The sequence below is a fragment of the Chanodichthys erythropterus genome, chromosome 5 (genome assembly GCF_024489055.1).
Source record: "Chanodichthys erythropterus isolate Z2021 chromosome 5, ASM2448905v1, whole genome shotgun sequence".
In the NCBI taxonomy this organism is placed as follows: domain Eukaryota; kingdom Metazoa; phylum Chordata; class Actinopteri; order Cypriniformes; family Xenocyprididae; genus Chanodichthys; species Chanodichthys erythropterus.
In genome coordinates, this window is record NC_090225.1 from 31,257,272 (window position 1) to 31,284,894 (window position 27,623).

At 39.3% G+C, this 27,623-nt stretch overlaps 2 protein-coding genes across 3 annotated transcripts in view; both read right to left on the bottom strand.

Moving 5' to 3' along the window:
• Nucleotides 1-4,465: 4,465 nt before the first annotated feature.
• Nucleotides 4,466-16,165, bottom strand: cox15 (cytochrome c oxidase assembly homolog 15 (yeast)). Its single transcript, XM_067386895.1, has 10 exons — nt 15,969-16,165; nt 14,227-14,402; nt 11,262-11,384; nt 10,957-11,143; nt 10,572-10,739; nt 10,405-10,486; nt 8,743-8,897; nt 8,553-8,666; nt 5,319-5,479; nt 4,466-4,755 (listed from the first exon to the last, which is right to left on the bottom strand). Exons 1-9 carry the CDS (start codon nt 16,041-16,043, stop codon nt 5,348-5,350), a joined length of 1,212 nt encoding a protein of 403 aa, XP_067242996.1. The 5' UTR covers nt 16,044-16,165; the 3' UTR covers nt 4,466-4,755; nt 5,319-5,347.
• Nucleotides 16,166-18,381: 2,216 nt separating this feature from the next.
• Nucleotides 18,382-27,623, bottom strand: part of abcc2 (ATP-binding cassette, sub-family C (CFTR/MRP), member 2) — a 32,562-nt gene continuing 23,320 nt past the window's right edge. For both annotated transcript variants that reach the window (XM_067386884.1, XM_067386883.1), the window contains exons 23-32: nt 26,459-26,613; nt 25,048-25,203; nt 24,700-24,899; nt 24,489-24,615; nt 24,304-24,405; nt 23,715-23,858; nt 20,988-21,146; nt 20,502-20,668; nt 19,786-19,980; nt 18,382-19,333 (exon numbers count right to left, since the gene is read on the bottom strand). In XM_067386884.1, the coding sequence (XP_067242985.1) occupies nt 19,198-19,333; nt 19,786-19,980; nt 20,502-20,668; nt 20,988-21,146; nt 23,715-23,858; nt 24,304-24,405; nt 24,489-24,615; nt 24,700-24,899; nt 25,048-25,203; nt 26,459-26,613 (1,541 nt within the window). In that variant the 3' untranslated portion in view covers nt 18,382-19,197. The remainder of the gene's footprint in view (nt 19,334-19,785; nt 19,981-20,501; nt 20,669-20,987; nt 21,147-23,714; nt 23,859-24,303; nt 24,406-24,488; nt 24,616-24,699; nt 24,900-25,047; nt 25,204-26,458; nt 26,614-27,623) is intronic.

The window sequence follows — 27,623 nt, forward strand, 5'->3', positions numbered from 1 at the left end:
ATGCTCTTAAAATTAGAGCAAAATCAATTGAACACACTGTCCGTTTTCATTATTGTCAAAACTTGCATATGGCACAACCCATGAAGTTCCTTCCATTGGACACCAGAGGTCACCCTTCCCCTGAGTTTTGAATCTCGGACTTAATTTCCCAGAATCCTCATACTTGGCCTGATTGCGCATCACCTGGTAGCCATTTCACAGACTATTTATAGTTCAGCATTTGGATAGTTCAGTCTGAAGTATTGTATTGTCACGGCCTGCAATTCTGAGCATTTTTCTCGCTGTGTAACCTAGCTGTACTGCCTCTCGCTTGTCTGTATTGATTTTGCGGTTGGTAAATAAACTGCACATGAATCTCAATCCGGGCGCTTCTGAGACATCGTCACAGAACACTTGGCCAGCAATGGATCCAGCGGTTATCATGCAATTGTTGTCGGAGGTGTCTGCTTAGGCAAATTTGTTAGCCAAGCATCAACAACAGCTAGCTAAGACACTACAGGATCTTCGTCTGGCCACGTCAGATCCTGCGCCGACGATTCCACTTCCAAGCCAGGTACAAAATCTCATGTCTATAATATCACTGCCAACCCCTGTCTCGCATTTCCTGAGAAATTCGATGGCACCCCAGCTAGATGTAAAGGATTTTTAATGCAGTGCTCCATGTTCGTAGCACAACTGCCCATGATATACCCCACGGATGACAGTAAAATTACTCTAGTGTGCTCGTTATTGACTGGAAAAGCCCTAGACTGGGCAACAGCTGTTTGGTCTAACCAGGGCCTGAATCTCACATCCTTTAATGCATTCATACAGTGGTTACGTGAAGTATTCGAACATCCTGAGGGAGGAAACTGTTGGGGATCAGTTACTCTCTCTTAGACAAGGAATAAACACAGCCGCTGAGTATGCATTAGAAGTTCGTACTCTTGCCGCTCAGACAGTGTTGGTGGACGTCACACTAAAGCTGTTGTTTCACAAAGGCTAAAACGTCAATGTACAATCCGAGCTAGCCTGCCGAGATGAAGGACCGGTTCAATCTATCTAGCCATTAGAATCGACTTCCTCATTCGCGCTAGAAAACCCCTCAGATCTACTCAGCCAATCAACCAAGTAACCCACCATTATGAAGACTCAGAACCCATGCAAGATGGAAGAACACATTTGACACCTGAGGAACGTGAACACAGAATCAGAGAACACCTGTGTCTGTACTGTGGCCAAACGGGACACCTAAAAGCAAGCTGTCCAACCTGACCTCCACAACAAGGCACTACTAGGGCAAGTACATCCCTCTTTCCCAAGTATTCCTCCTCTTGTTTTGAAGTACCAGTCAAGATAATCTTCTTGATGAGCACTATCGTAACTAAAGCTGCTGGAAATTTTATTGATGAAAATTTAGTACAACAATTTAACATACCCCTAATTCCCTGCAAATCTCCCTTGGCAGTGGCAGCGCTAGACGGGTGCCCCCTGGGGACTGGACATGTCCTAAGTTCAACCACCAACATCACCTTGCAAGATGGGATCCTTCACTCAGAAACCATTTGCTTTTTCACCATTCACTCCCCACATAATTAAGTTGTCCTTGGACTACTCTGGCTTCAAAGACACAATCCTCTGATTTCCTGGCAGGAGAAACAAATTATTCGCTGGGACACCTCTTGTCTTTCAACGTTTCTAAGACCAGTGCTTCCCTTGTCTGTGGGAAACGAGCAGAGTCAAGCTCAGCCTCAAATCTACCACTTGAATACACCAACCTCATCGAAGCCTTCAGCAAATCCAAAGCCACACAGTTACCCCCTCATCGAATCTACGACTGCGGCATCAAACTTTTACCAAACACAACCCCTCCACAAGGAAGTATTTTTCCATTATCAGAACCAGAAGCCAAAGCTATGGAAGCATACATCAAAGAGGAGCCGGGCAAGGGTTTTATCAGACCATCCACCTCTCCTGCCTCGGCAGGCTTCTTTTTTGGGGGTAAGAAAGATGGCAGCCTACGCCCCTGCATTGACTATCATGCTCTCAATGACATACCTGTAAAATTCAAATATCCACTACCCTTAGTCCCTGCAGCACTCGAACAACTGAGGACAGCTAAAATTCACACGAAACTTGCCCACCGCTGCGCATACATCCTCATCCGTATTCGTGAGGGAGATGAATGGAAAACTGCCTTCTCCACCACTAAAGGATACTACGAATATCTTGTCATGCCTTTTGGGCAGGCCAATAGTCCCTCTCTGTGTTCCAGTCTTTCATCAATGATGTGTTCAGAGATATGTCGAACCGATGTTTGATTGTTTACACAGATGATATTTTGATTTACTCTAATTCCTTGGAGGAACACATTAACCATGTGAGAGGTGCTGAGACATCTAATTAAGCACCAACTGTATGCCAAGGCTTCCATCAGACATCCATTTCCTTCCTCGGTTACATCAGTTCTGAAGGAGTGGCCATGGATGATAGTAAGGTGGGTGCTGTATTCAATTGGCCTCAACCTACCACGGTGAAAGAACTGCAACGATTCTTAGGATTAGCAAACTTTTATTTTTATCAGGAACTTCAGCTCTATTGCAGCATCACTCACCACCATGGTAAAGGGAGGACCATCCAGACCCCACAGGTCTGATGCTGCCATTCAATCCTTCGATGACCTGAAGCATCGCTTCACTTCTGCTCCCATCTTACATTAACCACGAATGGGGTATTGGGGTCAGGATGAAGTGGATGCTTCAGACACCGGAATTTAATCTGTCCTCACCCAGTGCCAAGGTAACTCTCCCAAGTTATACCTTTTTCTGCTTTTTACTTTCGCAAACTCTTTCCTTCCGAATTTTGAACAGAATTATGATGTGGGCAACCGGGAACTTCTGGCCACAAAGGCTGCTTTTGAAGAGTGGTGTCATTGGCTCAAGGGGCCAAGACATCAGTTTCTGGTGTGAACTGATCACCGAAACTTGGAGTACCTACGCTCAGCCAAAAGATTAGGTCCCAGGCAGGCCAAGTGGGCACTATTCTTTACTTTACAATTTCCTTAAGGCTGACTCATTATCTTGCAAGCATGACCGCAGCCATCAGAATCTTTCCGTCTCCAACTGCCTACCAATTTTCGCATTTCTCCCACTTTTCATGTTTCTCTTCTGAAACCTGCCGGTGGTCCGAGAGGAGAGCAATGTCCATAGACCCCAACTCATTATCGTGGACGGCGAGGAGGCTTATCAAGTGAGAGACCTTCTAGACTCTAGAAGTCAGGGTCGTTTGCTGCTATATCTGGTGGACTAAGAGGGGTATGGCCCGTAAGAAAGGTCCTGGGTCAATACAGAGGACATCCTTGACCCCAACTTCATTGCAGAGTTTCATAGGACCCACCCGGAGAGACTTCCCCCTCGTCCTCGAAGCAGACCCCGGCGTTGGTTATATTCTCTTGTCAGGAGCCGCATGTCTGTATTCTGGTTTTGCCATTGTTAAACTGCACATGGATCTCAATCCGGGCGCTTCTGAGTCATCGTCACAATAGGTCTATAATCTATGGTCTATGATAACAGTGTAGTCAAACCAGTCTAGTTGACTGAAATCAAACTTTTAAAGGCGCCCTAGAATTGAAAATTGAATTTACCTTGGCATAGTTGAATAACAAGAGTTCAGTACATGGAAATGACATACAGTGAGTCTCAAACTCCATTGTTTCTTCCTTCTTATGTAAATCTCATTTTTTTTAAAGACCTCCGGAGAACAGGCGAATCTCAACATAACACTGACTGTTATGTAACAGTCGGGATCATTAATATGTACGCCCCCAATATTTGCATATGCCAGCTCATGTTCAAGGCATTACACAAGGGCAGCCAGTATTAACGTCTGGATCTGTGCACAGCTGAATCATCAGACTAGGTAAGCAAGCAAGAACAACAGCGAAAAATGGCAGATGGAGCGATAATAACTGACATGATCCATGATATCATGATATTTTTAGTGATATTTGTGAATTGTCTTTCTAAATATTTTGTTAGCATGTTGCTAATGTACTGTTAAATGTGGTTAAAATTACTATTGTTTATTACTGTATTCACAGAGCCGTCGCTATTTTCATTTTTAAACACTCGCAGTCTGTATAATTCACAAACACAACTTCATTCCAACAGTGTGTAATGTTAGCTTTAGCCACGGAGCACTATCAAACTCATTCAGAATCAAATGTAAACATCTAAATAAATACTTTACTCACATGATCCGACGCATGCATGCAGTATGCATGACGAACATTTCGTAAAGATCCATTTGAGGGTTATATTAGCTGTGTGAATTTTGTTTATGTACTGTTTTATAGTCGAGAGCTCGTGTGGCAGGGAGCGCGAGGATTTAAAGGGGCCGCAGCCTGAATCGGTGCATATTTAACGATGCCCCAAAATAGGCAGTTAAAACAATTAATTTAAAAAAATCTATGGGGTATTTTGAGCTGAAACTTCACAGACACATTCAGGGGACACCTTAGACTTTTATTACATCTTGTGAAAAAACATTCTAGGGCACCTATAAAGTGCATGTAAATATATTTCATGATTATGTGAAAGGAAATATTTAAAGTGAAACAGAAGTTGCGCTGGTCTTTTCTTCCCTATTGTGACGTATATCCGAGTGCTTCTCAAACAAGAACAAATGTAGGGCCGGGGATGGTTGTGGTTTGCTATTGGTGGATCTCATGTGAGTGACAGGTTGCCCCGCCCTCATCATCAGAGAAGAGAAGAGATGCTGCAAGAGGGAGGAGAAGATATTCTGATTCAAGAATTAATTTAAAACAATAATCATGTGCACCGATGAATCATTTAGAATAAACACTGCAATATTCCAAAATAAAAAAAAAACTGTGTTGCAAGAGTAATCACTTTGTTTATTATTATGATAATTTCATTTAATTTAAACCACTATAAATGCACAGCAGGTCATTATAACAAATCGAAAGTACAGTTCTTGTGTTCCATAATATATATTACAACACCTTATCTCATACTATCACATCAGGAAAGTGTTAAAATTACTTAATTACTCCATGTGCAATGAATGTCATCAGGAAAGCAACGAAAAAAAAAAAAAAGATCATTTTATTTAGTTGAAATAAGAAGTCATACAGTATAAACTTTTTTTTTTTCCATAAACAAAACACATACAAATAGTAAAAAAACAATTAAATAGTTGAATCAATGTATTTCACACTTACATCATGTGTTGGGTCTATAAGCACTTCATATAAACCAAAAACTCAAGATGAAGCTCTCATGACATGGCTGCCTAAAGCATCATTTATTAATAAATACCTTCTTATATTATGAAATCTGAGCTCAATCTACTTGAGCACCTTCCGCAGCTCCGCCAGGACCCAGATGGCGAAGGTGAGCAGCGCCACGGATCCGGACTGATGCGTCGCGGCCAGCGGTGTGGGAACATACAGAAGCAGGGTGCTGATGCCCAGAACCACCTGAGAGTGTCAGCAAAAACACATTATATTACCACCATTATATCTGAAGGTTAAAGTCACTGCTTTTAAAATGTAGCTGGTTTAATCTACCAATTCAACTGTAAAAACTGAATACATTTATGTCCAGAGATCGTGTGGCTAATAGTGTGATCAGTGACACCAGTCCCATTTATATTTATTTTTTACCACAGCTTTATGTTTCCACAGACAAGAACTGATATTTTGTGAAATGTTAACATTTAAGTAAGAGATGTGTTATTTCTCAGACCTGTCAAAGGTCACTGTGATGCACCATTAAGGGGTCAGAATCTCACAGACGTAATGGTTTTTACACCGTACAAACTGTATATTCTCTCCTCTTACACTAACCCTACCCTTCACACAAAACTTTCTGCATTTTTACATTTTCAAAAGAACACAGGAAGTGTTTACGTTGTAATACCTTAAAAAGGATACTATTGTTTAGTGTTGGAAATTATTACAATATGACAATGTTCTTGTTAAGTTCATAATAATGTAATAAATTTCTCATAATGTAACAATCTTTCTTACATCATGAGTACAAGATTTTTTTCATTTTGAGAAAATGACTACATCTAATTACATGAATAATGCACTACATTATGCACAGTTATGCGATTATGAGTATGATCAAATGATTTGGGGGATCTGAAGATTATAAAACTGCTTATATTGCTACAGTGTGGCAAATTCTCACACAATTTGGTACACAGCCTCACTTTGATCTATTGTAATCTATTGAAGACTTTAATAACTGCAAATGTATAAAAATACAAATGTGAAATAATCATTGACACAAGTATTCAGCACTCATTTGAAGCACTTTTGTCAGCGACTACAGCCTCAAGTCTTTTCGGTATGATGCAACGAGCGCTGAACTCCTGGATTTGGGGATTTTCTGCCATTACTCTGTGCAGATCCTCTCACGCTCTGTCAGGCTGGACACTTTCAGCTCTCTCCAGAGACTCTGGATTGGCTACTCAAGGACATGCATGTTTCTCACAGTCTGAGAGTCCATTGGGTGCTTTTTAGTTGCAAATTTTAAGTGGGTTTTCATGTGGAGAGGCTTCAGTCTGGCCACTCGGCCATGACGTTATCAATCAGCGATTGGCTCTTTCGCTTAGAAGGCGGGATGCATTCCGCCATATTGTGCGTTGCAGTTTCTCCCATTCACAAGTAATAGTAGTGAACAGCCTTTCTATATCTATAGTCTTTGGCAACTCTTTGATGAATCAAGATTAAAATTAGCCTGTAACAGACATTATGCTAATTTAGATTCAGTTTCCCCTGATCAATTAAACTAATTAGTGGATATAATTAAACCACATTTCAAACATACTGTATGCAAACAGTGATTGATAATACAGAATCACCAAAGATAAGACAAAGACTAAAACTAAGAAAACACCTTCGCAACACAGGTGGTACTTTTAAAAGGTCGATGTCACTGTAATATTCCAAGAGCTCATCGGTTGTGACGTGGATTGATGCTTCGGATCATTTCTGAGTTTGTCTTAGGGATTCAGGAGTCCTCAGGACCACTTCTAAGCTGTGCTGGTTTTAGGAGCTACTTTTAGCATAAAAATGATTTTTGAATTAGATACATCCCTAGATGCTCCATATTTTCAGCATTGGGAGCAACTTTTAGCCTTAACATTTTATGTGAATACGGCCCCAGGAAGTTTGTAAAGCTTGACTCAAGGATTCAGAGGGAAAAACATTTTGATTTTTAGCCATTATAGTTACAGAATTCACAACTAAAATGCAAATGACCTTATTATGATGCTGCCTAAAGTTGGAAATATGTGTGTGCACCATAAATTTAGGCATCTTTGCAAAGTATGACCTCTGACACCCAGATACTTTCAGGGCAAATAATAATAATAATAACTAGATGAAAAAAAGTTTGTCAAGACAAACTTTAAGTTGGCTTGAAAAAGCCGGTCCAGAAAGTTTGAAGCAATTTTAAAAGTTTTCAGTTTGAAAGTTTTAGTTTAGTAGTTTAGATTCGGGGTGGTTGCTAGGGTGTTGCTATACAGTTGCTAGGGTACTCGAGGTGGTTGCTAAGGTGTTGCTATGAGGTTGCTAGGGTACTCTGGGTGGTTGCTAAGGTGTTGCTAACATATTCTGGGTGGTTGCTATGTGGTTGCTAGGGTACTCTATGTGGTTGCTAAGGTGTTGCTAGTGTACTCAGGGTGGTTGCTAGGGTGTTGCTATGTGGTTGCTAAGGTATTCTGGGTGGTTGCTAGGGTGTTGCTATGCAGTTGCTAGGGTACTCGGACTGGTTTCTAGGATGTTGCCAGGGTGATTTGTGTGGTTGCTAGGTGGTTGCCATGGTGTTCTGGGTGGTTGCTAAGTGGTTGCTAGGTTATTCTGGGTGCTTGCTATTAGATAGACAGACAGACAGACAGACAGACAGATAGATAGATAGATAGATAGATAGATAGATAGATAGATAGATAGATAGATAGATAGATAGATAGATAGATAGATAGATAGATAGATAGATAGATAGATAGATAGATAGATAGTTTGAGTTTGAATGAGTTTCAATGGATTAGAAATAGTACATAGAATGGGAGTTTAATTGAGTCTAATTGAGTTTTTGAGTCTAATGGGCTTCTGTAGTCTTGGCTCAACAGTCGGTCAATGAAAGTCAATGGGATTTTTCCGTGTTTTGATTGTCATTTTTAGGAAAACCGTAAGTTGGATCAGTTAGAAAAGATATAGCACACTAAGTCAGAACAGTCTGAAGGTCTGACCCGAGTTTGGAGTTTGTAGAGTTAAAGCTCTAGGAGGAGTTAGAGTCAGAAATTTTAGTCTCAGAAGAAAATAGTATAACAGTAAGCTGGCTTTTTCAAGCCAACTTAATAATAAAGATTAAGGAAAATCCAAACAAACACAGTAGAGTTCAAGCACATTTAGTGTTCGGACTCCTTAGTGATAATAATAATAATAGTTTTTAGAAGAGGCAGAAGAAGAAAATCAGTACAAATCCAAGTGGATTGGTGCACTACAGCCCTGCGTATGGAGCAGTGTTAGGCTAGTTTACTTGTGTGTAGGCCATGGCGGTGAGACAGCCGATCGCGATCTTTGCTCTGCGGGGCAGGAGGACACGTCTGGAGAACAGGTAGAGTCCTGTGATGGCCGTCAGTGAGCCGATGCCCTGCAGACACGACACACATCAGATAATCACATGTGCTACGACACACTCACATTCAGCCGACAGCTGCAGTTCTTACCAGAATGCGGTGGTCAAACTGAACCGTTGTGGGGTTTTCAAACATGTTCTTGATGGTGGGGGAAAAAGCCAGAAGATCGTCAGGGATCCAGCGCTCGCCCATCTTTGGGAAAGAGTTATAAACCAAACCTGCGTCCAGTCCAGCAACAAAAGCACCTGTGAGAGTAAAGCACATCATTACCTTCACATCAGAACAGCTGTTGTCACCTGATGTCATGATGTCACTGTTTAAAGGAAAGCTCCAAGTTAAATTCAAGTTACGTACTAATGACATCATTTCCTCCATCTAAACAGTGCTTTACTCTACAACATTAATACTACATATTACTTAGGTGTCCATACAATAAAATCTATAGCATCAAGAGTGGCAGCCTAGTTTTCTAGTACATGCATTAGTAGCCGTTTTATTATTATGAACACTTATTTATTATTTGTCACAAATAAAACATCTAAATTTACATTTAATAATTACAAACACTATGCATTTCGATAGGTACTTTGAAACAAGAAAATATTCCAAGCCATTCACATGGTTAAGCATGAAATGCCTTTAAAAAATTGGACTAATTAATAAAAAAATAGTGGATCAACACTTTTTGGCTTGTTGGGATTGGATTACATACATATACATATACATTATATAAATATATAAAATGATTAATCGCAATTAAATTGCATTCAAAATAAAAGTTTGTTTTTACATAATATGTGTGTACTGTGTATAATTATTATGTGTATATAAATACAAACATGCATATTTAAGAAAAAAAAATATAAGTGTATATAAATATACATAGTATATACATGCAAATATTTCCTAAATATATACATGCATGTGTATTTATATACACATAGTAATTATACACTGTACACACATATTATGTAAAAACAAACTTTTATTTTGAATGTGATTTAATCGTGATTAATCATTTGACAGCACTAATATATATATATATATATATATATATATATATATATATATATATATATATATATAAAAATTCTAATCTAATTAATTATGATATGCTTATTAATTAATCTAATCACAAATGAATCACACATCAAATTTGGCTGAGAAATTACTCCTAAAAGATGATTTAAAGTCATTATTGTGTTAAATGAGAAAAGCATCAAAATAGACGTTTTAGAGAAATATTTTATTTTATTAATCATAAGCATGTAGACTCCGTCACTGATTATAATGGGAGTTTTGGTGAAAGTGAAGCATGAGAGAGAGTGAAGTCAGTGTGATTGACAGCTCCAGTGGATTGATTTCTGTATGTCATTTAATTGCAACATGTGTTGCACTGCGTGAAGCGTTCATACAGACATTTGACTTCCAACAACCATTATTATAAAAGTCCAAATTTTTGCACTCCATCTGCAGTTTTTCTTACTCTCTCATGCTTCAATCGTGACACAATTCAGACATTAAATTTATGTATTTAGCAGACACTTTTACACAAAGCGAATTACAATAGAGCGTTATCGTTTGATAATTGCTGCGATCATTTCATGTGAGTGACAAGCTGCTGAAACTCGTCTGGCCTTTGGATAACTTACTGCCAATTGGTGCACATGGTTTCAAAAAAATTATGTGCACAAATTAATCATTTGTAATAAACACTGCAACATACAGGTGAGGTCATGTGTTTGCTCATACCTGAGAGAGCCGTGAGGAAGACCAGACCGCCTGTAACCTTGGCAAACCGCCTCAGATGAAGCAAATGTCTGCTCTCAGGAATCTGCAGAGAACGAGAGGCAGAAGTGTGATCTGAAACCGTATCACAGCAGCAGGAAACCGCAGGCAGAGCTGAAATCAAAGCACACCTTGTTGGCCGGCAGCATGAGCGTGAGTCCCGTCCAGAGACTGGCGCAGTACAGCAGCAGAGCCGAGCCCAGGTGAGCCGCCAGTCTGTACTGACTGACACGGGGAACGTCGTACGACTCGGGCTTCTCCTCCAGGCCGCTCTTCACCATGTACCAGCCCAGAAGACCCTGAACATGTGACCCGATCAAATGACTGAGACAAGTATGCATCCATTTCAATTTTAAGATATTTTGAAGTGCTACAGAATCATACACACTTCAACTTAAACATTTAGATAATTGCAAATTATAATCTTGGAATTGCAAGAAAAAAGTCAGAATAGTGAGACTAAAAGTCAGTGGTGGAAATGAGCTTTCATTGACATGTCATTGCCCGACTGGTTACCTGGAAGACCACAAAGCCACAAAGACCCGCAACACGAGCCTTCATGGAGCGGCTGAAGTATCCTCTCCTCCAGAAATACACCGCAGGAACGATGTAGGCTAATCCCACCAGCCGGCCCCACATGCGGTGACCCCACTCCATGTAAAAGATGAACTTAAACTCGTTCAGAGTCATGTCGTGATTCATGCTGTTAAAACAGTCAAATCAATCTGCATGTAATCAAACACACTACACATGCTGTCATTTAAGCTTCATCGCTGTACAGCGACAGTGCGAATGTTCCTATAGAGCAGAAACATACTCACATTTTGAACTCTGGGAACTGCTGGTACTTGGAGAACTCCTCTTCCCACTCCGCTTGAGTCTGTGGCGGCTTCATCTCTTTCACCAAATGCCAGTCGACCATCGACAGACCGGACTCCGTCAATCTAAGACACACAGCCGTCTCTTAGTGAGTGTAATGTTCGTCCTCAGAAACATGTGTCATAATCATGTAATCATGATCATCTGCTGCGGATGCACCATTTTCAATATTCTGTTTGTGTCAACAAGTAATAATCGATCGCTTGCTCATGAAAACATGGAAGAAATTCCAATTAAACAAGCCCAAACACAATATAATTATAAGTTATAATAAGGGTTGCAAAATTCCGGGAATTTTCAAAGCTGGAAACTTTTCATGGGAATTAACAGGAATATATGGGAATTAATGGGAAAAATTGCAGGTTAGCCTATAACAGGGTGCTTAAATGTAGATGAAAACAACATCATCCCCCAGTCTATAACATGTACATTTGATCAAAAATACAGAAAAAACAGTGATATTGTGAAACATAACTACAATTTAAAATAACTCTTTTCTATTTTGATACACATAAAAATGTAATGTATTCCTGTGATCAAAGCTGAATTTTCAGCATCATTACTCCAGTCTTCAGTGTCACATGATCCTTTAGAAATCATTCTGATATGACGATTTGCTGCTCAGTTATCAATGTTGGAAACATTGGTGCTGCTTAATATTTTTTATAACCTGTAATACTTTTTTTAGGCTTCTTTGATGAATATAAATCTAAATATCAGCATTTATTTAAAACAGAAATCTTTTGTAACAATATACACTACCGTTCAATATTTGGGTTTTTTTTCTTTCTTTTTTTAAAAGAAATACTTTTATTCAGAAAGGATATGTGAACTTGATAAAAAAAAGTGATATTAAATTGATATTGTTAGAAAAGATTTCTATTTTGAATAAATTCTGTTCTTTTTAACTTTTTATTAATCAGTGAATCCTGAAAGTAGTATTACAGGTTCCAAAACAATATTAAGCAGCACAACAATTTCCAACAATGATAACTGAGTATCAAATCAGCATATTAGAATGATTTCTGAAGGATCATGTGACACTGAAATAAATAACACAACAAATGCTGCAATAAAAATATGTTTATTTTACATATTTACTAAATTAGAATTGAATACGAAAAATAAATGACTGTTATTTCATGTTATGACCAAACAAAATGTTTATATTTATTTTTATATGAGGCGTTTTATTTAAATATTATAAATGTATATAAATTTCCCAAAATTTCCTGTTAATTCCCATAAATTCTCATAAATTCCCATAAATTCCTGTTAAGTTTCCATATTGGCATATTTCCAAAATTCCCCAGGTTAAGATCCCGTGGAAAGTTTCCAGAAATGTACCGGAAACTTTCCGTCCCTTTGCAACCCTACATATAAATAATAACCAAAAATAAAATGTACATTTGATGCTAGTTTAATATAATTTATGCATAATATAACTTACCAGTCATTTCAATCATTTTTATGTTGGTTCAGTGAGAAATAAATGATATCAATCTTGCATCAGTATTTATGGTTATCCTGATGAAATGCTAAATATGGCAGAATAATAAACTTAAAATGTGTTCATATGCACCATATATGTTCACTCAAGTGAGAACTTGTTAATTTATTAGACAGCAGCATGATTTTGAAGTCAGGATGAGTTAAAAGTCAAAAAAGTAAAATATTATCAGTGTCAAAATGTGCTTATATTCACCAAAAGTCAGTATTCATGAAAGTCAGTCATCTACAGAGTTGCAATGTTTTAAAAATATTAACTAAGTTGTTGGAGTCTTGATGTTATATTAGTAAGAACGTGTGTAATCATTATACAGACTCTCATTTTGGGTCAAATCTCAAAAGGATGTGTCCAATCTCAGCTTTGGGAGACAATAAATGATCTCTGTTACAATCAGTGTTGTAAAGTGCCGTCAGGAGTTTGAACTTTCCAGAACAGTTTGATCCGGCTGGTTAAACACCTCTAAACTACCATTGGTCAGTGGTGATGATGTAATAAGTGGGTGTGACCAAGAGGCTCCGCCTTCTTTGAGGTGAAATTCTTAATTTCTTCTGTTCAGTCCATCAAGGTCAGACGTGAGTAAAAACATGAACACACTGGAGAAACTCTTTATATCAGAAACTGAAGCTGTGATTCTAACTGAAAGAGACACTGACACTGTTTTTCATCTTTAATACTGTGAAGCTGCTGCTTTAAATCAATCTATTGTATAAAGTGCTGTAGAAATAAACGTGACTGGAGAGCTGAAGAATACACATCACTGTGATCAGATGCTTTCTGAACGGCTGTTTTCTCACCGCTGGCATTTGTTTTGTGTGTTTATTCAGTTATTGAGAGGAAAGCGCAGCACATATGTATGGCGTCAGGATGTTGACTAGCAGTATATCACTGCTCGGGTATTTCAGACTTCTTTTTACCCCTAAGCGAAGTACGAAAAAGAACTTCACAGTAGGCATGTGACGGTATCATATTTTCATGTTGCGATTCATTGCTGAAGCTTTTATCGCGGTAAACGGTATTATCACGGTATTGAAATACGTTGCAAAAAAGTGTTGTCATAGTATAACAGGTTTAAGAAGTCTAATAACAAAATTAACTCTGAATGTTTAAATACAATAACACAATACACAAAAAATATATAAAGTAAAGTTTTCAAACAGATTAAAGTGCAAAAGAATTAGGCTATAAAGAACAACAGGAAACACTTTACAATAAGGTCTCATTATTAAATGCATTAACTAAGATTGAGAAGCTACATTTGTTACAGAAAGAGTTATTTTTTGTTAATGTTAGTTTAGAAACACGACTGATCATTGTTAGTTTTATCCCAGGTCCATTAAATAAGTTCTTTTGATTTTAGTAATGTTATTAAACAGTAAGAAATTAACATTAAGAATTACCTCGTAACTCCTCCCAGCACCACAGCGCCCAGAACCAGCCCACTGCAGCCCAGCAGCCAGCGGCCAATCACACGATCCGTCACTGCGTTGGGGATCGACACGGATCTGGCTGACACACTCTCTGTGGTCACTGTGGTCTGTCTTCTCTTCAGCAGCCATTGTCTCAAAGGGGTTCGCTGTGAACATATTGACAATAAAGACAATGAATAAAGAGGAGCTGTTATGCCCTTTCTCATAGCCTTGATGTTGTTTTTGTCTCTACTAGAACAGGTTTTCCTGCTTGAATGTTGATTATTTTCCTCATATTCTCCATTGTTGCAGCTCCTCTCTTCCCAGCCTGTCAGTAACGCTCTGTTTAGTTCCTGTCTCTATGAAGCCCCTCCTTCTGAAAAGCACAATGTGCTCTGATTGGTCGGCTGGAGCAGTGTGTTGTGATTGGTGTTTGGGAAATGTCCCGCCCCTTACCATAACCGCCAGTTTCAACACACTACTAACTAACTCAACCAGGCCCCGCCCCTTTATTCTGCGTATTAATTATTTAAATGAGGAATATTGTGAAGAAAACTCAAGATGGAGGCGTTTCAGGAGTTCAGAAACACTGATTTAGAGAAGAACTCCTGCTGGAGAGACTTTGAGACTGTCATTAAGACTCCGGTATCTATGTACAAAATTGCGCCAAACTGCAAACGAATGTTTTAAAATGTTTTTAATACCAGAGCCAGGATGGTCTATAACAATATACTTCCAAACCCTGTGAAATGCATGATTTCCATAACTATCCTTGAATTTGTGACTAAACTATTACATGGTCCACAGATTTATTAAACAGGTGACTTCATTGAACATTCATATTTTTGCTATAATCACCAGATGCACTCATGAATGACTGATTCAACTATAAAGTCGACGTGAAACGGAAGTTGTGCTAAACTTTTCCTCTCTATTGTGACGTATATCCGAGTGAAACGCTTCTTGAGCAAGAACAAATGTAGGGCGGGGCTTGATTTGTCCATGGGGATGGTTGTGGTTTGCTATTGGTGGATTTCATGTGAGTGACAGGTTGCCCCGCCCTCGCGCTAGTAAACACGTCATCAGAGAAGAGATGCTACAAGAGGGATTGATCATTTTGATTCAAGATTAAGAGCCACATGAATTTAAAACAATAATGATGTGCGATAAATCAATAAAAATAGGAAATGTCCATTTTGATTTCATGGTGACTTTATCAGAGAGGGCGTTTTAACGCAGAAGTGGAGTGTTTCAGACGGTCCCTTCCGCATTTTGACATCACGTGAGAGCAATTTTGAGTAAATGTTTATGATATTTTCAATAGTTGAATATTATTATTTTTAAAAACTGTAGAACTGATCATATTTTTTTTTTAAACAGTCGCCTCTATAAAACAGATGCAGTAAATAATATCTCTAGTAAACTCTACAATGTATCTGTACATTGAATTGAGTGTGCAAATATTAGGTATTATTGCATTTTTTCTAAATAATCGGACATGTGTATGATGTGTACATACCGAGGCACATTTCTAAAATATGTAAATTTACAGTCATTTAAAAAGCTTGAGTTAATATCTCCATTCAGGACAGGAAGGTCATGGACGGGAAGCTGCATTAGGAAACTCCAGCGAGCACATTACACACACTTACACACACACATGTGTGTGTTCCTGGGGAATGATGATATATTCACTCACGCACCGCTGCTGTATTAATATCCGTGTGTCTTACTTGTGTCCGCTGAAAGCTCCTCCAGGCGGTTTGACAGCGACACGACCCGATCGTCCGGAGCAGCGGCAGCACCATGATCTCAGATAAACGCTTCTTCTTATCAAATTATTTATTACAAAACGAATCACGTAACCAACACATATCGAGAACTGCTCACCCTCCTCTTCTTCAGGTTTTGTTGTCCGCTTCCTCATTATAGGAATTACTGCCACCTACTGTATGAGAGATGACTCTACTGTACATTTAATTATGTGTTTTTATTATTGTTCAGCAGAACTCTTTCCTGACATATTGTAAACAATAATTATCTAAGAATATGGTTTGATTTGCTACTTGAGAAGCTTAAGATCTGAGTTATGTGGAAACTGAAGAGAGGAAGGTGCCAGTTCTGTTTAGTGCTTTATGTTAGCCGGAGAATTGAGTGAGTGAGTGTGTGTGTGTGTGTGTGTGTGTGTGTGTGTGTGTGTGTGTGTGTGTCGTTCCACACCCGTAAGACCTTTGTTCATCTTCAGAACACAAATTAAGATATTTTTGATAAAATCCAATGGCTCAGCAAGATCATTTCCTTTTTCAATGTCCAGAAAGGTACTAAAGACATATTTAAAACAGGTCATGTGACTACAGTGATTCGACCTTAATGTTAGAAAGCAACGAGAATACTTTTTATGCTCAAAAAAAAACTAAATAACTTTATTCAACAATATCTAATGGGTGATTTCAAAACACTCTTCACGAAGCTTCAAAGCTTTACGAATCTTTTGTTTCGAATCAGTGGTTCAGAGCGTGTATCAAACTACCAAAGTCATGCCCCCCAGTGATGAACCAATGAAATTTCGAAATGTTTCCAAACACTTATTACGTAACGAAGCCTCATTTACTGAAATCACGTGACTTTGGCAGTTTGATACACGCTCTGAACCACTGATTTGAAACAAAAGATTCATAAAGCTTCAAAGCAAAGCAATCTGCTTAATTCATAACATTTAATCTAAATAAAAATTTCCTGTAGCTCAGTGGTTAGCTCAGTGGTTAGAGCATGGCACTAGCAATGCCAAGGTCATGGGTTCGATCCCAGGGATTGCACATACTCAGATACAAATGTATAGTATAATGCAATGTAAGTCGCTTTGGATAAAAGCGTCTGCCAAAATGCAAAAAAAAAAAAAAAAAAAAAAAAAAATGAATTAAAACAAAATGAATTAAAATGATCTCATGATGGAAGGTTCTAGAGATTAGGCACCTGACGGAATATAGAATCTTTTCTTCTAAAGCCGCGGTCACACTACTTTGAATGTGCAAAATTTCTTTGGATGGTGTAACGGTCGTGATATAACGTCACGGTCTACAGCGTGTTTTTTTTAAACACGAATTCAACACACAACTTGAGGAAATACATTCAAAATGTAAAAATATAGAACCTACTCGACTTTACTGCAAAAATATAATTCTTTTCAACAAATCGATCTTCTACTGGTCGCACGTCTTCACGTGATGCGAATTCGCAGGTCAGAGTTCATCAAACTTGAACTTTGGAACGCAACGAAATGCGAAATTTTTCACACAAGCTTGCGTTTCCGGTCTGACGCATTGGCATGCGTTTGAATGGAAGTCAATGGAACAAAAAGTGCAGTGTGACCGCACCTTAAGACTGTAGACTGGGAAGAAACGTGACAAAAAGGAGGAATTAGCCAAAATTATTTTTCATCATAACCAGCACAAGTGTCGTTGATTGACCTTAAAGGGACAGTTCACCCAAAAATGAAAATGTGATGTTTATCTGCTTACCCCCAGTGCATCCAAGATGTAGGTGACTTTGTTTCTTCAGTAAAACACAAATGATGGTTTTTAACTCCAACCATTCCCGTCTGTCAGTCGTATAATGCGTGTCAATGGTAACAAAATCTATAAGAGTAAAAAAACTTGCACAGACAAGTCCAAATTAAACCCTGCAGCTCGTGACGACACATTGATGTCCTAAGACACGAAACGATCGTTTTGAGCAAGAAGAGGTCTGAACACGCTCTGACAATGGAAGTGATGTTTCGCACTCACTGAAGCAAAGCGCGAGCGATCACTTCCGTCATCAGAGTGTGTTTTTTGACCTCACTAACCGGATGCTCAAGGCAGTTGGACATATTGGTGTTTTAGAGGTAAAAAAATGATATAAATACTGTTCGGTTTCTTGCTCAAACCGATCGTTTTGTGTCTTACGACATCAGTGTGTCGCATCACATTTACATTTTTGGGTGAACTGTCCCTTTAACATGTCTGAACTCAGAATATGGTAATCTGATTCTCTAAACTGCTGTCTATCAAAAATGTGCATTCTCTCTTTATGAAAAGAGCAAATGTGACATGGCTTATATATAAATACACAGACAAATAAATACACACTCAAAAAAATAAATTGTTGAATGAACATAATTTAATCGTAGCACCCATTATGCATCTAATCAAATCAAGTAAACTTGGATTGCATTGAATATTTTATATGAACACAATATACATTTGTAGTTTAAACATGATTTTAATATGTCAATGTAACTTCTTTGCTACTATTTATGATGCTTTTGGAAAACACTATCCAAAACAGTACCATAGTGATCACTTCATTATTAAAGTGAAATGAAGTTATGTTAGCTGGCCCTCAGCCCAAGCACAAGTGCAACACTTCTCCACAATGGTAACACCCAAAACCATTAACATAACACAAGCGTTTAAATACCAACATAATAGAACAATAACCGTTAAAAAGACACTCCATTTTCTCATGTTGCTAAAAAAATGCTTAAAATAACACTTTATTTCAACATTTACTCTCTCAGTTCAGCCCCTTTGCAGAGCATGATGGGAAGTAAAAGTCCAGTTTGATTGAGTCCTGGTTGGGTTTACTTGATTTAAACATGTTACTTCAATATGAAAACATCAAGTTAAGTCAAAGAGTAATCATTTCACGTCAATTTAACATGAATCAATCGCATTTAAACCAGAAACCTGACACGATGGTGCTGAATCAAAATAAATTGTTTAAATAAAGTGAACAGCATCATTTTTTTTTGAATGCACAAAATGCAAAAGTTTATTGCCACAACACAAACTCATATCAAACAACTAATAACACAACATAAAATAACTAAATTACATACAAACAGTAATATAAACCTTAAACATGTTATAATTTTGGTCCTCCAGACTAAATCTTTTTTAACAGTAATCCAGACGTTAAACATCATAGGCTAGAATACGTATGTTCCTCGCTTCGGATTCCAGCATCCTTCGCCATTGCATAGAAATGTCCCTGTTTGTTAAGCAATTCACTGGGCGAGTCAAACTCCACGATTTTACCGGAATCCAGGACCATTACCCTGCAGGAAAGAGAAGAGGAAAGGTCAGGATCACTTCACTCATCACAGACCTGAGAGAAGATCTCAACTCCTGCTGGAAAGATGCCGCTCTTCTTTTGAGTAATTTGGCTCATGTTTGTGGTTTGACTAATGCTGGGATCAGACTACATGATATCAGCCTGATTTTAATATCACAATAATTAATGTTTTAAACTTACTTAACATTTTATAAATAGTTAAAAGGAGTGTCTTCTAATAACAAATTCACTTTTGCTGTGGTATCAGAATGTGTAAATACCAATATTACTGGTACTGATTCAGACTGCTGATATTTAAATATTGTGACAACAGTATATTTTAAGGCAAGCGTTAAAATTAACTTGATAATGAGGATCTTACTGAATTTAAGACGTTATTACTGCAATACATCGCTTTGAAACAAACTCTACAGAAATCACTTGAATGCTGCTCACCGTGAACTGTCCAGGATGGTGTTGAGCCGGTGTGCGATGGTGAGCACGGTACAGTGGGAAAACTCTCTGCGGATGGTGGTCTGGATGAGATCGTCCGTCTCCAGATCCACGGCTGCTGTGGCTTCATCCAGGATGAGTATGCGGGATTTCCTGAGCAAAGCCCGGGCGAGACACAGCAGCTGTCTTTGACCGAGACTAGTGGAAACACAAAAACATTCAAGATCAGAAATCAAGATAAGACCTATTATGCCCTATTTTGTTTTTGAGCTCTAGGTTTTCCTAAACTCTCTGTTTAGTTCCTGTCTCTATGAAGCCCCTCCTTCTGGAAAGCACAATGTGCTCTGATTGGTCAGCTGGAGCAGTGTGTTGTGATTGGTGTTTGGGAAATGTCCCGCCCCTTACCATAACCGCCAGTTTCAGAAGTTTCAGAAACACTGACACTGCTATAGAGAAGAACTCCTGCTGGAGAGACTTTTTCATGCACAAACAGCAACATTACACAATAAAATCTATTATAGGATGCCCTACTTCTAATTCAAATGGCCTGACCAAAGAAACCAGAACTAAATTAAACTCTATTAGAGGAGATTAGCTGTTATTATCCCACGACTGAATTAATCACCACAATTTTGATGCACCCCAAGATGCACTCATTTGAATTCAAGCACACCTGATCAATGCATTTGAACATATTCATGTTTATACAGCTCACAAACCTTAGATTCTCTCCCCCCTCCGACACCTCGTGTTCAAGTCCTGACGGCAAACCCCGAACATAATCTTTCAGATGAGCCAACTCCAGAACATTCCATATTTCCTCATCACTAAACTTCTGGAAAGGGTCCAGGTTCATCCGCAGAGTCCCAGAGAAGAGAACCGGGTCCTGTATTAAAGCATTCGTTTATTATTCTTTTTGTCAGATGCCGCTTTCCATTAAATGCATTTTTTATGATGATTAGAAGAAACCAGGTCAGCGGGGCCACATCTAATGCATTAAATGGCTTTGAGAAACGTGACTACAGGCAGATTCACCTGGTGAAGGACGCTGAGACAATCTGTGCCTGTCCTCCACGGCCAGATGGAAGTCTAGGACAGACTCGCTAATGTGGAGTGCATGGCAGCGTCGCACATTGCAACCCTTGGTAACAACTGTGCAAACCTTTGGGGAATGAATGTGAATGAATCTAGTGTACTCCACGCACCTGTGGAATGATGGTGAGTCGACTCCTGAGATCATGAAGCCCCAGGGTGGAGATGTCAACACCGTCAATGATGATTCGACCTTCACTAGCTTCAATGATGCGAAACAAACAGTTGGTCAGACTAGATTTGCCTGCACCAGTTCGACCAACAATGCCAATCTGGGAAAAGTCAGGAAATGGGAAAAAATATATATTCAAGAGACAATGTAGCATAATCAAATACTCAGAAAATACTGAGGTACGTGAAATCAAGGCATACTGCTGTTATATCATATTGCTGTCCGACATGTTGACAATGTTTAAATGAATCTTTTAATGTACATTAATATAAATATACACATGAATACAAGCTTTAGAACATATAAAGCTTTTAAGATGAGAGTGAGCCAATCAGCAGTAGGGGGCGTGTCCACTCATGATGGGGGAGGAGAGAGAGTGAGCCAATGAGCAGTAGGGGGCGTGTCCACTCATGATGGGGGAGGACAGAGAGTGAGCCAATGAGCAGTAGGGGGCGTGTCCACTCATGATGGGGGAGGACAGAGAGTGAGCCAATGAGCAGTAGGGGGCGTGTGCACTCCTGATGGGGGAGGAGATAGAGTGAGCCAATGAGCAGTAGGGGGCGTGTCCACTCATGATGGGGGAGGACAGAGAGTGAGCCAATCAGTTGTAGGGGGCGTGTGCACTCCTGATGGGGGAGGAGATAGAGTGAGCCAATCAGCAGTAGGGGGCGTGTCCATTCATGATGGGGGAGGAGAGTGAGCCAATCAGCAGTAGGGGGCGTGTCCATTCATGATGGGAGTGGAGAGTGCGCCAATCAGAAATAGGGGGTGTGTCCATTCATGATGGGAGTGGAGAGTGCGCCAATCAGTAGTCGGGGGCGTGTGCACTCCTGATGGGGGAGGAGATAGAGAGTGAGCCAATCAGCAGTAGGGGGCGTGTCCACTCATGATGGGGGAGGAGATAAAGCCAATCAGCAGTTGGGGGCGTGTCCACTCATGATGGGGGATGAGACAGAGTGTGCCAATCAGTAGTCGGGGGCGTGTCCACTCATGATGGGGGAGGAGAGAGAGAGCCAATCAGCAGTAGGGGGTGTGTCCATTCATGATGGGGGAGGAGAAAGAGTGAGCCAATCAGCAGTAGGGGGCGTGTCCAATCATGATGGGGGAGGAGAGAGAGTCAGCCAATCAGCAGTAGGGGGCGTGTCCATTCATGATGGGAGTGGAGAGTGCGCCAATCAGTAGTCGGGGGCGTGTCCACTCATGATGGGGGAGGAGAGAGAGTGAGCCAATCAGCATTAGGGGGCGTGTCCACTCATGATGGGGGAGGAGAGAGAGTGAGCCAATCAGCAGTAGGGGGCGTGTCCACTCATGATGGGGGAAGAGAGAGAGTGAGCCAATCAGTAGTCGGGGGCGTGTCCACTCATGATGGGGGAGGAGAGAGAGAGAGACACAATCAGCAGTAGGGGGCGTGTCCATTCATGATGGGGGAGGAGATAAAGCCAATCAGCAGTAGGGGGCGTGTCCACTCATGATGGGGGATGAGACAGAGTGTGCCAATCAGTAGTCGGGGGCGTGTCCACTCATGATGGGGGAGGAGAGAGAGAGCCAATCAGCAGTAGGGGGCGTGTCCATTCATGATGGGGGAGGAGATAAAGCCAATCAGCAGTAGGGGGCGTGTCCACTCATGATGGGGGATGAGACAGAGTGTGCCAATCAGTAGTAGGGGGCGTGTCCACTCATGATGGGGGAGGAGAGAGAGAGCCAATCAGCAGTAGGGGGCGTGTCCATTCATGATCAGCAGTAGGGGGCGTGTCCATTCATGATGGGGGAGGAGATAAAGCCAATCAGCAGTAGGGGGCGTGTCCACTCATGATGGGGGATGAGAGAGAGAGAGCCAATCAGCAGTAGGGGGCGTGTCCACTCATGATGGGGGAGGAGAGAGAGTGAGAAAGAGATGGCTGAGAGACATTACAAAAGAGAAAAGCTCAGAGGAATATCGGAAGGGTTATGATCAGGCAAGAGCTTTAGGACACGCATTAATACTAGAAAAGCTTTACAGCGCCAAGCCCTGAAATGGAATCGAGGTTGTGTTGTTTCACAGAACTAAGATATGCTGTTGTTGTAGTGTTAGTATAACAGAGGCCAGAGGTGTGCACTAGCGCACTCAAGAGGCGCACTAGTGACTGACACTAGAGGCTGCGGTCTTTAGCATCCTTGTTAGCGTGTGCGCCTCCCATGCCGGATTGAATCCCACTCGGAGCAGTGTGAGTAGAACAGGAGGGGTTACATGATCTATAGGAGTATATGAGTGTCATTGTTTGTCTGGAGCTGGTGAACAAAGAACTCTTGCTTGTATATACTCTTGTGTACTGTGTGTTCATTTTTTGTTCTTCATTGTCGTTTGTTCGCCATCTTCGCTTTATTTTTCACTAAGCGTTATTTTGCTTCACTTCAGCTATGACAGGCACTCTTCGGGGGCGGAGCAATGAAGGGAGGGGCGTGTTTGTTTGGGTTGATTTCAAATATCAACAGTGTTTCTCAGAAATCGCTTACTGCACCTTTAACTAACTCTGAATTTGAGTCATCGCTTCTTCCTAAAACACAACTGAGGCAGAAACAGAACCAGAGCCCTTTAAGTCTGGTTTAATAATGATCAGTGTATAATACTGTTTATCGCTCCATATTGGCATTTTCAATACATCATTAAGAATCTGGTGCATCTCCTCACCTTCTCAGTGCTTTCAATGTCACATGTGATTCCATGGAGAATGAGCTCCAACTCAGGCCGGTATCGAACTTTGTAGTTTTCAAAGCGAATATTCCCGGCGGAGGGCCAGTCGTCAGGAGGACGGTTACTGGTGACCCACGGAGCCTGGACACACAATTAACCAAATTCAGAAAAACATTTCAACAATTCCATGTAAAGTTTTCAAAACCTTTGGATTTCATATGGATCTGTTCAAATATGGTAAAACTGGAGAAGAATGTCCCACAAGTATTTATGAAGTATGATTACTAATTTTCTCATGCTCTTTCAGGTGACTTTTCATCTAGTAATCTAGCTACAATCACAAAAAAATTTTCTCATTATTGCATATCATGGAAAATGTGATCATAATATTTATTGGGGGTTTTATAATTTAAGCCATTAAGAATTGGAGATGTGTAAATGTCCGTGTAACGCTGTAAGAACATGTTTCTATCAAGCTGTCTGTGGTTTTTGGCTCGTCTACAGTTCATAATGTTTGTGAGATTAAGAAAACCATTATTAGATCATTAGCACAAAATTGACACCTGAAAATGCTTTAATTCTCTACCTCATTTTTGATCTCTGTGTACTCGTTCACTCTTTCCACAGCAACGATGTTGGTCTCCAGTTCTGATGTCATTCTCACGAGCCAGTTCAAAGTTTGTGTCACCTAACAAGAACACGAGTTGTGTTACTTAATGGAGAGGTTATTCGACTGCCTATCACAGGTACCTCAAAATCAAAAAGATTTACATTTAAGGCGTATGAGATGGACAGTCCAACCAGTCCACTATTCAAAGAGTCTCGAGAGATTACAGCAAACAAAGCTGAGAAAAACACCACCAGATTCCCCAGAGACTCCAACCGCATGGCCAACCACCTGAAATCCAACAAGCAACATTATGACGCAAACACAGATTTATCTCTTGACAAAAAAAAAACGAAATATAGTACAAAATCTGACCTATTAGAAACAATCCAAGGATAGACACTTTTGAGATTCTGATCAATGGTGTCCTCATTCCGCTTTAGGAAACGCTGCTCGTGCCCGTACGCTCTTATCACGGAGATTCCTGATACGGTTTCTCCAAAGTGTGAGTAAATGGGAGATCGAGATACAGAATCCAGTCGTCGGAGTTGCCTGGATGTAGCAACATAGAACCTCTGAAATACACAACGCAGGTTTATACAAACTTAATGCAGAATAGATATTAATTCTTTTGCATACTATGTATGAGAGAAACATGTTGCAAAGTGTCCACAGACTAGTACAGGTTCTTGTTTGTTTCATCATTGCTGTTAGCCGTGTTACCTGCACAAAGTAGTAGACGACAGCCATTGGTACAACAACTGCAGTGAAGATTGGAGTAGCCAGACAGATAACAAACAAGGTCCCTAGAACTCCGAGAAGACAGAGAATCCAGGATCTGAAGGACATCGGGATCATCTCATCCACAGTAAAGATATCCTAAATATAAGCCATATTGAAAACAATATTTCAGTTTTAAAACAAAGTACAGCAATCAGTCTTGGAATGTGTTGAGATTCCAGTAAGATTACTATGTTTATATCAATCTGCAAAATACTTATAATATACTTGCAATATACTACAGCCTCTGGTGCTGCTCGAGTGGAGGTCAAAAATTACATTATTTCAATGAAATGTATTATATTTTAGTTCAATAATGTTTTTTTTTTTTAATTTCAATTAAATGAATGTATTATATTTTAGTTTTATAAAGTTTTTTAATTAATATTTTGTATTTTTAGGGGATTTCATGGTACTAATTTATGCAGTAGTTACAATCAATTTATTACCTGTAAACCGTTTTTTGAGCATAGACCTAAAAATGAAATTTATAATTTAAACTGACATAAATCTTGAATGCTTTGGAGCACATGCTGAAGTTTGGTCTCTTTTTAAAGAAGACACTTGGTAAATTATTGCTGAAGTAAAAAAAAATAATTTATTGTTATGAAAAATGCACAAAAATACTATTTTCCATTTTTATATGAAATATATATATTCCAAAATATGTTTAACTCTAAAACTGGCTTGAAAATAAAAGCCTAAACAAATAAATCTAAACAAGTTGAGGTTGATATCTCAAAAAATGAGCTTTCAGTAAGATTTTTTATGGGCGCAGTACCAAATGCTTCCACTAGATGAAAGTCGCTTCCCATTAGTTTCCACTGCACTAATTTTCGACAGTAAACAGTAAAAGTGTGACTATTTTTTTCAGGACCATTTAACCTTTTTGAATCATGTCCATGATTTTCTTTCAAAAAAAAAAAAAAAAAAATCTTTACCAAGTTTTATAACATTTCAAAACCATTTTTTGGGGGGTCAAAAAGGACCAAAGAGCACCAGAGCATTAAATTATTATTATTTTTTTTATTATTATTATTATTGTCATTGATGGCTCCATGAAGAACATTTAATATCCGCAGAATCTTTCCATTGCACAAAACATTCTTTAGATTTTTTAAATGTTCTTTACACTAAGAAATAACGGTTCTTTTAAGAAAAAATATGGTTCTTTTTTTGGCATCACTGTGAAAACACTCTTTTGGAACCTTTATTTTGAACAATGTTAATGAACTTGTCTGTGGCCTTCATACAATTGCACTAATTATACAACATATTGCAATTTGTAGATCTTTGATTCATCTTTATAGCAAAAATCAATAAAATCGTGTAAAAAAAGTGCGCCCGTCTATACCTTAGCGAAACGATTGACTACTCGTCCTGAAGGTGTGGTATCAAAGAACACCATGGGCACTCTCAGAATATTAGACAGCAGATTTGTGTGTAGAGTCCTGGACGCACTAATGGATCCATCAGCTAGGAGTATTGTGCCTAAAAACACCAAAAATCCTGGCAGAGAAAGACATACCATCACTTAGGAAAGCTCATGTACTGTGTCCACCATTTTTTCTCTGTAATTAAAAGACTGAAACTCACTTTGTCATTCACTATTTTTAGACAAAGAGCTAAAACACAGATTGAGGCATTTTCTCATATCACTCTCCAAATACATCAGATCATTCTTTTGTATTTTAACTAGGGCTGGAACAATATATTGCTACATCACGATTTGTGGATCGATTCTGATATTTTCTGAAAGCATCGCTATTCTCTCACGAAACGATTCCGAGCTTAGTTTTAACAGTGCTCTAGGCTAGTTTTTAACTGCACACTCAAATCCTCATGAAGAAGAGCACTCGTGCGTTCGGCTGAGTCTGAGAAAGTATTTGCACCTCAGAATGCTTTTACGACATGAGATTAATGTAAACAGGTCACTGCAAACACTCTTGTAATTCACCTCAACCTTTTCAAACTTTATGAATGATTATTTCATAGAAGGTTCAAGTGGTGTGTGTAAGGAACTGGAAGAGAGCAGAGTACGGCTGTTTCTAAAGCACACAGATGGTGCTGTTAAAAACTAAGCTCAGGTTCTAAAAAATCTCTAAATCAATCCAAGATCATTTCTCAATTCACGATGCATCGATATACTGTCCCAGGCCTAATTTTAACAATGAATTCTTTTCACAATACCAAACCATGTATTTTGAGTGTTTTTGAGGCTCTTAGAATGTTTAAAATTTCATGAAATTTGACACACAATTCAGAGTTAGTCATTGGAAAAAGCTCAGAAATGGGCGTGGATTGGGAGCTCTGTAGCGCCACCTTCTGACTAAAGAGCAGGAGTTAGTTTTACCTACAGTCACCAAACTCAGCACACAAATTGTTCTTATCAAGCCGGACAACTTTCTAAATTACAATCATTAGCTCCGACCAACAGGAAGTCAGTCATTTTGAATTTAATGTGGATTTATTTATTTATTTAGTGCGATTCTCACAGACATTGGAGATGCTAAATTGCG

Bases quoted from the DNA above. Each gene is read 5' to 3' on its own strand.
- cox15 (XM_067386895.1), bottom strand. From the start codon at position 16,043: ATGGTGCTGCCGCTGCTCCGGACGATCGGGTCGTGTCGCTGTCAAACC. The intron at 14,403-15,968 runs GTAAGACACACG...ATATGTTCACAG, and splicing joins GGAGCTTTCAGCGGACACAA to CGAACCCCTTTGAGACAATG. The intron at 5,480-8,552 runs GTAAACTAGCCT...TGACACTCTCAG, and splicing joins CCGCCATGGCCTACACACAA to GTGGTTCTGGGCATCAGCAC.